This window comes from Plectropomus leopardus, chromosome 16, assembly GCF_008729295.1.
Source record: "Plectropomus leopardus isolate mb chromosome 16, YSFRI_Pleo_2.0, whole genome shotgun sequence".
In the NCBI taxonomy this organism is placed as follows: domain Eukaryota; kingdom Metazoa; phylum Chordata; class Actinopteri; order Perciformes; family Serranidae; genus Plectropomus; species Plectropomus leopardus.
Window position 1 is genome coordinate 9,193,458 of NC_056478.1, and position 11,383 is coordinate 9,204,840.

At 42.8% G+C, this 11,383-nt stretch overlaps 1 protein-coding gene across 2 annotated transcripts; it reads right to left on the reverse strand.

Annotated features, from left to right (window-relative positions):
- Nucleotides 1–5,222: 5,222 nt before the first annotated feature.
- lratd1 (LRAT domain containing 1) lies at nucleotides 5,223–7,541 on the reverse strand. 2 transcript variants are annotated; one of them, XM_042503827.1, is made up of 2 exons: nucleotides 7,396–7,541; nucleotides 5,223–7,025 (listed from the first exon to the last, which is right to left on the reverse strand). In XM_042503827.1, exon 2 carries the CDS (start codon nucleotides 6,986–6,988, stop codon nucleotides 6,200–6,202), a length of 789 nt encoding a protein of 262 aa, XP_042359761.1. In that variant the 5' UTR covers nucleotides 6,989–7,025; nucleotides 7,396–7,541; the 3' UTR covers nucleotides 5,223–6,199. The 2 variants fall into 2 exon arrangements, with proteins under 2 accessions (XP_042359761.1, XP_042359762.1); XM_042503828.1 differs by lacking the exon at nucleotides 7,396–7,541 and adding an exon at nucleotides 7,161–7,239.
- Nucleotides 7,542–11,383: the final 3,842 nt, after the last annotated feature.

The following is an 11,383-nucleotide window of genomic DNA, read 5'->3' on the forward strand; positions in this document are numbered from 1 at the left end:
TATCTACATCAGCAGAATGATGTATGTTGTATTGAGTAAAATAAACTACAGTGCCCATGTTCATTATAATAAAGTAATATGTTAGCTGGTGCAATGATGCAGCTCAGTTATGTGTTATAGGCTTTGGCTGAACAGGCAATACTTTTGTTGGTTTTGGTCTTTACATGACATTTGTTGATTATGAGAAAAATTCTGAACATCACCAGACGTATCCTTTACATTGTGCCAGAACTTTGTGGAAGTAATTTCACTAATAATGCTTAAATCACCATCCAAGCACCTGTCCAAGTGACTCTTCACATTTTTTCCAACCTATTTCAGCTTTAATCGCTTGCACAACACAAGACAATGTTTTTAGGGCTTTGATAAGTCAGTTTTCCGTGTATTCAAATTACAAATGTGTTGCAGCGGGTAGTTACTTTTAAATGCCAGTATGTATGTATGTACGGGCTCAAACATAGAAACACTACATATGATGCATTCACATGTTTTTTACGACAGATGTTAAGCGGAAACTGCAGTTAGCAGGGTTTTAACAGCATGTAACCCATTTACCACCGCCTCATTTACACCTCCAGCTGTGCAGTCAGCGTTGTTGAATAAAGCACCCATTTTAAAGAGCAGCGGAAGAGGAAGACAAGACATTCAAGTCTACTGGGAGTCCAGGCCAGTGTCTAGATTAGAGGGAGATCCTCTTAAAGGCATCGCACAGACAGGATACTCTGTCTTGTTGCCTCCTCCCCAGAACATCTCCTCTGAGACCACTGATTTAGCTGGCAGCAGGCTAGCTGGGATCCGCTTTGTCCAGATGCATACACACACACACACATGCGCGCGCACACACACACACACACACACACACAGACACACTAACAAACCGCAGTGTGCACTGAATACATCCATACCACTGCACAAACGAACAATAGCTGGTCCCCAGTGAGTGAGTGTGAGAGGGAGAAGGAGAGAGGGTGAGAGAGAGAGAGATTGGGTTGTCATATGTTTGTCTTACACGACTCGCTATTAAGGCTAACAACTAGCTTTAAGCTGTGGAGGATTTGCTCAGGCACACACACGCGCATGCAGACACAAGACCTCAGTGGATATACAGTATGAGACAGTGGCTGGAGTTGCCTTAGTAACAGCATTTACTTTCACACTGTCGCTGATGGGATACAAAAATGCAGACCTCAATGAATAGACATGCAGACAGCATATGACATATATGGCATATGTGTATATATATATATATATATATATATATATATATATATATATATGTATATATATATATCGACATATGTTTATATATATATGCATATATAAGTATATATGAAAAACTAAGCCAATGTGGAAGTGCTGAAAACTGCAGTTCATCAATGGCCACTTGAGGCTGGCTCCTTAACGGCGTAAATCTCCATAGATTCCCCATGTTGAAATGCCGAATTTCACAGCGGAAATAAACAGCCAGGTACAAAAAACACTTTTGGTCTCTATAGATAATTTCAACATTCATGACAACTGTACGGGGTGAGTTTTTATATATATGTCCCCCTTATTTACAATATTTTAAGGCCCAAAGATACTCTTATTTAAGGGCCAGACTGCTTGAATGACAGGCTGTGTGCAAGTTGTAGCTACAGTCTTTGAGTCAGTGTACAGTCTAATCCAATATCCAAATATGGTCTCTTCTGGTTAAAAAAAACAAGATGGCAGCAGCTGAAATGCTGAACATGAGGCCTGATGTTACATGAGGCTAGTTATAACGGTACATATTTTAAGCCAAGCCATGATGTGTTTGTTAAACCTAATCTCATGCTTTTGTTGCCTAAATTTATGGAAATAACCTAAAACTAAGTGTTTTAGGAGTTGTCAGTTTATTTTGAAAAAGACTGTATACATGTGGCTAGATAGCCCCCAGGAACAGTGCCAGGCTTTAAAGCGAATTTTATGTAGTAGCCAAAAGTGGTATTACACTGTTTAGGTCTATTGGCTGATGCCACGGGGCCCGAAAAGACTTTTGCCCATTGACATACACGGAAAAAGAGACGTCTGTGGATATATATTTTTTGAGCGTCACGACCCCAGCAAATTGATTTGTTTTACTATCAGGGTTTAATTCATTTGGTCTGATAACATTTTGAAAGTCTGGAAGAGATTTAAATTATTTTATCCCCATTCAAGTTAGCAGAGCGCTAAACTGAAAGTTAGCCTCTTAGCCAGTGGAAGTCTTTAGTGCGCTTATAATACGGGCTCCACAATGATGACAATGTGGGTAATTTTATCCTCATAAATAGAGCTTTTTTACCTTCATGCAAAACTGGACACCTTTGTAGGAATGAACGGGGGCCCATCATCAGTGCTGTATCTAGGTCTCATTAGACATCTATGGTAACGAGCAGAAACTGTACATTTCCTATGAAAACAGAAGTGCATTTCGAAAAGACACAATGCAGGTAACAAAAGGAAACTGAGACGATGTCCCTGAACATCCAAAACTGTTGCAGGAGGATACCTAACGCATCTTACTTTGACGTGTGGGTCCATTAACAAAGTAGCGGTAGCTATTTGACGAATTGGGATGACAACACGTTGTTAGGTCTCAGACTTTCACCCACTCACATTCACTCACATACACATATATGGTTTCTAGAGCCCAAACTGAAGCACATACACACATACAATGTCTCGTCAGATGGCTGAAGCCTCTCCTCAAGCTAACAATGTGGTGTGCATTATCTGCCTGGAGCACACACACAAAAACACACACACGTAAATCTTTTTCCGAGGCCTATTAGTCACAGACCACAAACACACATACAAACTCCAACACCAGCTGCCCCAGTACCCTGATTTCTCAAACTCACAGGGGGGATGTCTGACGCACACACACACACACACACACACACACAATCACCCACCTGGGGCAACCTCAATTTAACATGGAGCCTGTAAGAAATACACTGAACAGACAGAACATTCGTCAGAGGGTAAGACAAAGGAAAGCAAGGAGATAAAATGGACTGTTTGCCTACATTTATCCACAATAGATGTTTGTTTGCAAGAACGTTGTTTGGGTTATTGGAATTAAGGAATCCAAAATTAGATTCTGACTAAAGCACTCTGTTGTTATCTGTTTTAATACGTCTACAAACACGATTTCCATTATTTTTTTTTGCCCATTTTCAAAATAAAAGTGTTTATCGAAACTGTTGTTTTGCCGTGCAGGTAGAAAAGAAATGGAAATAGAAAATGAGGAACAAAAGGTGAAGAGAGCAAAGTAGATCAAAACTGGAGAAAACACCAGCCAACAGAAGCCAAAGAGAATTAGAGGAATCTGGAGTTAACAAGAAAAGAAATGTGTCAATACATTCACAGAAAAGCCGATAGAACAAAGTATTTGGGTCAATAGCTTGGGAAAATTTTCTCAAGGCACATTTACAAGATGCAAAGACTTATTAGTCTGTATTTTGACACGATGCACATCTGAGGGGTGAGACGGCAACATCTGTAAACACACAGAATAAGGGGAAGACCTGATTGAGCTTGCAGCAAACATCAGTCCCACCAGAGACGCACACTGGTAACCCTGCATGCTGGTTTTCCTGCACACAATCCCTCACAAACACATGCAAACTCTTTGTCTGCCATTCCACCTGCATTGCAGTTATTTATGACCACACTTACCCCTTTTCCACCACCATGGGACTGGTTCCATTCTGGTCTCTACCCCTAATTTTGAACCATTCAGAACCATTTAGAGCAAGCAGTAACTGCGGCTAAAATCCAAATATCTAGAGGTGAAGACTCACCCAGACAAGCTCTATACTGGGAACACGTTTCAAAACCTCTTCCGCTATAAAATCTGACAAGTCGATTTTATTAAAAAAAACATTTTTGAAATAAAAAAACAGGAAACTGATTGCCTTGAAACCCTCAGTAAATATAAGTATTAGTCTTAAGCTATGTTAACTTTTCATCTAATTGTTAAGTTACCTTAACATTTAGTTTATGAAGGTGTTGCAACTGAAAAATGACAAGTTTTTTAATCAATCTTTCTGAGTATTGTAAATTCAAGTAAACCAAGTTTACTGATGTATATATCTCTATTCTGTTGGTTGAAAACTAGTCAAATTTGTATGGATATATTTAAAAAATATCATTTTTGACTTTTTTAACAGGACAGATTAAGAATGAAGGGGAGAGAGAGGAGATGACATGCAGCAAAGGGCTGCAGGATGAAGTCGGACCCGCGTCTGCTGGGGTATGGACATGGCCTCTGTACATGGGGCATCCGCTCTACCAGGTGAGCTACTGGGCACCCTGTATTTGCATATTTTGTTAAACACGCGAACAAAACAGAACTCGCAGATCTCCTAAGGTAATCATTAGCAAAATCTTGTTTGTTATGATCAGGTTGAGTCTGACTAAACTTGGTTTACTGAAGTTGCTAACACTTAGAAAGAACAAGATCATTTCACATGTCATTTTTAAGTAGCAACACCTTCAGAAAATTAAGTAAAAACAACTAAATTGTAGGTGAATTTAATATTTAGACATAAACTAAACATTTTTAGATTAATTGTTTTGTGTACGTACCTTTTTCAGGGCAATTGGCTTCATACGTTTCTTAAAGTGAGATCAACTTGTCAGATTTTACAGTGTTCTGTACAATCAGAGATGAATCACAGGCAGAACAAAGACACATCACGGCAAAACCTCTCCATGAATCCAACTCTCTGGTCCTTTCAGACTCAATTAAGCTCACGTGAGAAGTTCGACTGAAGTGATTAATTCCACCTTCACTGATACTACAGCAACTCCAGAGAGAAAAGGTTCAACACCTTCTGACTTTCAGAGTCAAAACATCAATCCAGAGATAAAGCCGCTGGTGCCATAACAACACCATGTGTTTCCTAATGATAACATGGAGGACATCTCGCCCACTATGAAATATGATGCAAGAACATGTGTAGTGGAGAAATTTAAAAGACGGAATAATCTGGAGATCAACATGCTTGTGAATGTCTAAATGCCAGCAGGATAAAACCCAAACATGAAAAAACAGCCTGTGGCAAAACACTATATGCTCCCATTGACTCTATACAGCTGCCTTAAGACTGTAGCTCCCAGATCCCATATGGATTTTTCATAAAGCCTTTATGGGTTTGATGCAGATGACCATTTTACTGCCTCCAAATACTGTGCAGATATATGAAGCCCATTTGGCTTCAGGCAGGTCAGGAGGTACTGGAACATTAATAATTCATATATGCTGCATGTGTGTGAGAGTGAGAGTGAGAGAGCGATTATGCTGTTTGTATGTAGGAAATTACCTGTGACCAAAACAACACCTGCCAGACCAAGAGCTTCTTTTTCATATTTCAACCTCCATTTATTTTGAACCAAAAAAGATTAAATCCACTAAACTTAAATACAAAAATAAGGGACTCAAATTCAAATCAATGTATGAATACAATTTACACATACATCCAGTGCTGTGGAGCAGGATGACAGCATTGTGAGAATGACAATACTCTTGTTATGGCAAAAAAGGGGGAGCTTGAACAAGCCAAATGCTTTGTTTAGGCAACTGCGTAGCCAACTGGGGACTATCAGAGGTCTTTGAATTAGTGGATCTGTGTTATGGTCAGTCCTTTTAAAGCTAACAGTAAAAAAATAGAAGGGAGACTTTTCGAGAGCCATCCCAGATCCTATCTTTCATCTTTTTCTTTTTACCCCCACCATCTCTCACCGTCTGGTCTGCCGCAGCAGGCGCCCTATACGCCGAGAGGGGGCCAATTCCATTATCCCAAGAAATTAAACAGAAAACCAAACCGAGCCGTGTGCGCTATGTGCGGTCTGTAAAGGTGATTCGGGTCGGGGGGGGGGGGGTGGGGGTGGGTTTTTAGCAGAAATCGTGTGTCCCACTCAGCACGAATTCTGGATCTGAAGGGGCGTTGTCTGTTTGTATGGCCGCTCTCTCTCAGTTTTCAACACAATTTGATGGAATTTCCACAGAGCGCCTCGGGTCCAGACGCAGGTCCATCCATCCGTAACAAACAGTCCAAAACCAACAGGTCCTTTTGCATGTGTGTGTGTGCTTGTGTGTGCGCAAAACTGTGCGTCCGTGCGCAGCGGGAGATGGGGGCGAGAGGAGGAGGAGGAGGGTATAGGAGAGGATATCAAACGGAATCCCTGATCACTCCTTGCCCCCGTTAACCAAAGACAGCTCTTTGAGAATTCCACTGGCGTCCACTCTCCTCCTCTCCCGGATCATGTCCTCCAGGCTGCGAAAGACCAGAGTGTGCACCCCGCTGCCGGACAGATGCACTTTGAGGAAATACTGCTGCTCCGCAGAGTGCGCCTCTCCCCCCGCTTTGAACTCCCGTTTCCCAAAGCGGCACCAAGCTGCGAAACTTTCCGAGTTGGTCCAGCATATCTCCTCGCTGCTCAGGCCCAGGTGTCCCACCGCGTTCTGCATCACCAGGTCAGAAGGCAGCGGTCGGTACCGGTAACGATTGTTCACTATCCTCCCGTGGCGGCCGCTGCTGATCTCAAGCAGGCTGTCCTTGCGGATCTCGCCCTTGTGCAGATGAATCACCTGGTCGTCCTGCTCGTAGATGGCCCAGTGGGGGGCTTGCGCGGTGGCCACGAGCTCCAGCAGGTCCCCCGGTTTGCACATAGTCAGCAAAGTTTTGGCCGAGTACACGTTCAAGTCCTCGTTCTCCCGCAGCTTGGAGAAGATGCATTCCTGCGCGCAGAAGGCGGAGTACTCCACCTCGCTGACCGAGAAGGGTCCCTCCTCGGCCGGGCTGTGGTCCTTGGTGAAGCCGCAGTCAGACGGAGTGCGGTCGTCCACCTCCTCCTCTTCGTCAGAGAAGAAGTAGGCGACGCCGACCCGAAGCTCGTCCTTCTCCAGCCCGGACGGATCCCCCGTGGGCAGCTCGCTGTAGTTGAGGTGGGTGATCCGATCCAGTTGATTTCCCATCAATGACCTGGCAAGGCAGAGGCATGGACTGCGGTGTCTGGGAGAGGGGAGATGGAGAGAGTGATAGGGAGAGAGAGGGGTGTCAATAGCGTAAAAAAATTACAGAACAAGGCGCATTATGCACAAACTCCTGCCTGCATTTGCTAATAAGAAAACACTTTTCGGCAGTCACCTGTGTAGAAAGGCAAGAGCTCTCTCGTGTGATTGAGCAGAAAGAGTACACTAACACAATCAATGATCCACTGCACCTTGCTCCCTTCACACCCATTAGTCAATCATTAATTCCAGTGGAATGTAAAAAAGCCTGCGGTTCCCATGTAGGAGCAAAATACAGGAGAGAAAAACAGTGTGAGTGAATAAACTCCTGTTTTTACGCACGGCGCAAAATGAAGAGGAAAAAAGGATACCTGTGCGCTCCCCGGGCAAATGGTTAAATATCCTTATGGTCCATTAGTACAGAGGGCTGCACACGTTCCCTACTGTCTCTCTTCTTCTTCTCCTCTTTCTTCTCACACTTGTCTCTCACTCTTTGCACCGCGCACCGGGCGCTCCGGCTGTCGTGCGTGCTAGTACTTCACTTCTTTCAGCACCAGCTCCATTTAAGTACCAAGGAGAGCTCCGCCTCAGCCCGCGCGCTCCGCCTTCCGCGCGTCTCACTGGAGCGCAGTCACGGGTCCGTTACGCGCGAGCCAATGAGAGCCGCGCAAGAGCACGCCAGTCATGCGGAGGAACCAATCGAGTGCGCGCAGGGCGGCTGGCGGCGATAGGCGGCTGTTACCGTGGCATGGTTTTTGTTGTCAGAGAGCTGTGGAATTCTCTACATGATCAGTCCGCGCAGGCAAGTTTTCAAGGCAACAGCCAGCAGTGATAACAGCCTGCATATCTCAAGACGGGCATATGAGAGAAGCTCGAGTTTTTTTTTTATTGCGCTCTGATGTGCTATAAACATTTCTCGCTATCTCCAAAATGCTCCAAAAGTGCGCCCTTATCGCATGCGCACTGTTGCTGTAGGACATGACAAATGTGTTCCCACCTTCCCTGAATACCAGAGTAGGCTCTGTCCTCCAGTTCCCATGTGTAACTTGTAAATTATTTCCACATGCTTCACTAGCTCACTGTATCACTCGCTCTCGCTTATATCTGTCAGTGTGTGTGCGTGTGTTTGTGCGAGTGGTGAAGACTACAAAGGGAGGGGTAGAGGCAAGTGTGTTTTTGTGTGCAAGGTGGGAAGAAGACAAAGGAGTCTATGGGGAGATTAATACACACCCATAATATTTTGCTTTGCACTGATGGTGTGTCTTTTGACTGAAATGAGATGCATATAAAAAATTCAGCCTGACTTTTGCATGCATAATATGATGTATACTTAGAATTGTAGCATCAATTTTTTCATCACTGCCCACAGCAGAACACCATCTCAAGGTTTATGTCATCTATTTTGTAGCGATTTTGACTCTGTTTATGTTGAAGTCATTTAGTGTCTTTTATGTATGTTTTGTGTTTCCTTGCAGTCATTTTGTGTCTCTTTTTGTTTGATTTTGCCCCATTTGTTGTCATTTTGCGTGGCCACATTGTCATTTAGTGTCTTTTAAGGTTGCTTTATGCCCACTTATAGTCACCTTGTGTCTCTTTTTGGTTGTTTTGCCCCTATTTGTTGTCATTTTTGTCACATCATTGTTTTTTAGTGTCTTTTATGGTCTTTTTTTGTCTCCTTGTAGTCATTTTGTGCCCCTTTTTGGATGTTTTGACCTTATTTGTCTTGATTTTGTGTCTATACATTGCAGTTTAGTGTCTTTATGGTCATTTTGTGTCTCCTTGTTGTCACTTTGTATCTCTATTTTACTATTTTTCCTTTTTCTGTAGTTGTTTTGTGCTTTGTCTCTGTAACACTCTGTGTCTCTGTTTGTTTTTTTGTTTTTTTTTTTTACCATTTTGTAGTTATTTTGTGTCTGTTGTCATTTTGTGTCTTTGTGTGTGTGTGTGTGTGTGTGTGTGTGTGTGTGTGTGCGTGCGTGCGTGCGTGCGTGCGTGCGTGTGTGCATGTGTGTGGTAAAGAATACAAAGGGAGGGACTGGAGGCAGGTGTGTGTTTGTGTGCAAGGTGGGAACAAGACAAAGGAGTCTGCAGGGAGATGAATACACACTCATAATATTTTACTTTGCACTGATGTCTTGGTACACGCAACTGCAATGAAACGCATATCAAATTTCAGACTCACTTTTGCATGCGTGATATGTTGTATACTTTCAAGATAAACTCGAGTACACTTATGTCTCTTTTTATCACTGCCCAGAGCAGATAGCCATCTCAGGGTTTATGTCAAATCTCTCTCCGTAGAGTAAGTCTTGTCTACCTCCACATCAGGAATCTGTTCTTTTTTTTCCCGTCAGCATCCGGAGAGCTCCTCAGAGTATCTCTCTTTTTCTTTTCCCAGATGGTTGGAGATAGCAGCACTCCAGTTGCTGACATAGAACGCTCCCTGTTCTTTGTTTCCACTGGTTGACAGGCAGAGCGCATGGTGGCTTTTACAGTGGGTGAGATATGATTGTGCAGATTTACACACTCTCCCACACACACAGCAATCTATGCAGTTGTGCATATGTCCCTCTATGTATTTACACCTCCTTGTGAGAGCAGGAGTGTGTGTATCTGATCGCTTTTTAGTTTATGCTGCAGAAGCATAGCCTGATTATGCCCCCGGACGCAGACAAGGTCCCACCACCTCATCCACATTGGACTGAAAACACACACTGATTTTGTGCCATTCTTGTTGTAGTTGTTTTGTGTGTTTTTGTTGTCATTTAGTGTATATTTTAGTCTTTTTGTGCCTCCTTGTCCTTTTTTTTTCTCTTCATAAAAATGTTGTGTCTTTTTAGGTGGTTTTGTGTCTCTCTTTGGTTGTTGAATCCCCTTTTTGTGTTCTTTAAAGTTACTTTGTCTCTTTTTAGTCATTTTTGACTCTTTTTTGGTTGTTTCCCCCCTTTCTGTAGTTATTCAGTGGCCATTTGCAATAATTTTGTTGCTTTTGTGCTAGTTTGTGTCTCTTTTAAGTAATGTACAGTTCATTCGGGTGATTTTGACTTTTTTGTTGTTTTGTTTTTTTTGTTTGTCATTTTGTGGCTTTGTTTATTGTTGGCCCTTTTCGTTTTTATTTTTTTGTTTTGGTCTGGTTGAGGTTATTTTTTGCCTCTTGGGGTTGCTTTGCACTCAGTGTAGTTATTTTGTGTCTCTTTGTAGTCGTTTTTTGTCTAATGTAGTTCTGAGGGGTTTTTTTTTGTCATTGAGGCCTTTTTCGTGGTTGTTTTGCAGTTTGTCTTTTTGTGTCTCTTCTTGGTGAGTACATGTTAATTTACGTGGTATTTTGCAGCCCTGTGGCCTTCACAGGGTGCCCTGGTACATACCACACTTGAGCCTGTGCCTGGTCGGCCTGTTCAGTAATCCATCCATGTGCTACAGTGGTATAATCTGTGTTTGTGTGTCCATGTACTTAAAGTCAGACAGGAAAAGAAAAGTAGTACCAGTAGTACCCTGCCCTGCCCCCCCACACACACACACACAAGGTGTCATGAGACTGTCAGCAATGGCTTTGGCTGCAGCTCCTGCGGGCATGTGGTCCTGCCACATATAATCTACAGTGAGCAGAAATGAGTTTCCTTTGTAGGCGCCGCCTTTCCTGGACACACACATATACTGTATTTGCTCTCTCTCTCTTTTTTCTCTGTGTCTTTCTCCCTCTCTCTCTTTTTTGCACTCTCACACACCTAATCATATATGCAGCTGGTGTAATAATAAGGCAGGGTGCAGACGGTGCTGGAATAACTACTGAGACAGGGTGATATTTCACAACCCCAATAATTGGATACGTCTCTATTCCCTAATTACTAACTAAATCATATATGCTGCGGCGCCATACCATGCAGATGAAACAGACTGACGTGCACACACACACATTCAGCTGTCCGCAAATTTATTCACAAGTGTATTCAAACATTAGTGTGTCCGTCTGTCTCACTCACTACTGACTCGCATGCAAACAAGCCATTCATGTGTGTAAACTCTAGTTTCCTGTCTGTCTTTTGTACGAGTTGATATTTTATACAACACCGTAACTGCAGGTTTACTGCAGTAACTGCAGCACATTAGGTGAACTACTGGACCACTCAGCCTAATATTTTGTATGCACATTTATGACTGTATGCTCATGGATCTTTGATGGCTGCAGTTATTCCTAATTGTTGAAAAACTTGTCAAAACTGGCCAGTTGGGGCCAGTTGACCTTCTTCATGGCTCAAAAACTGACATTGATAAAAAAGCTTTAATTGCATTTTGAACCACAACATTAAGATTAATTCCATACCAGAAATGTTACGATCCAGTGAGGTTAGGGATGATATT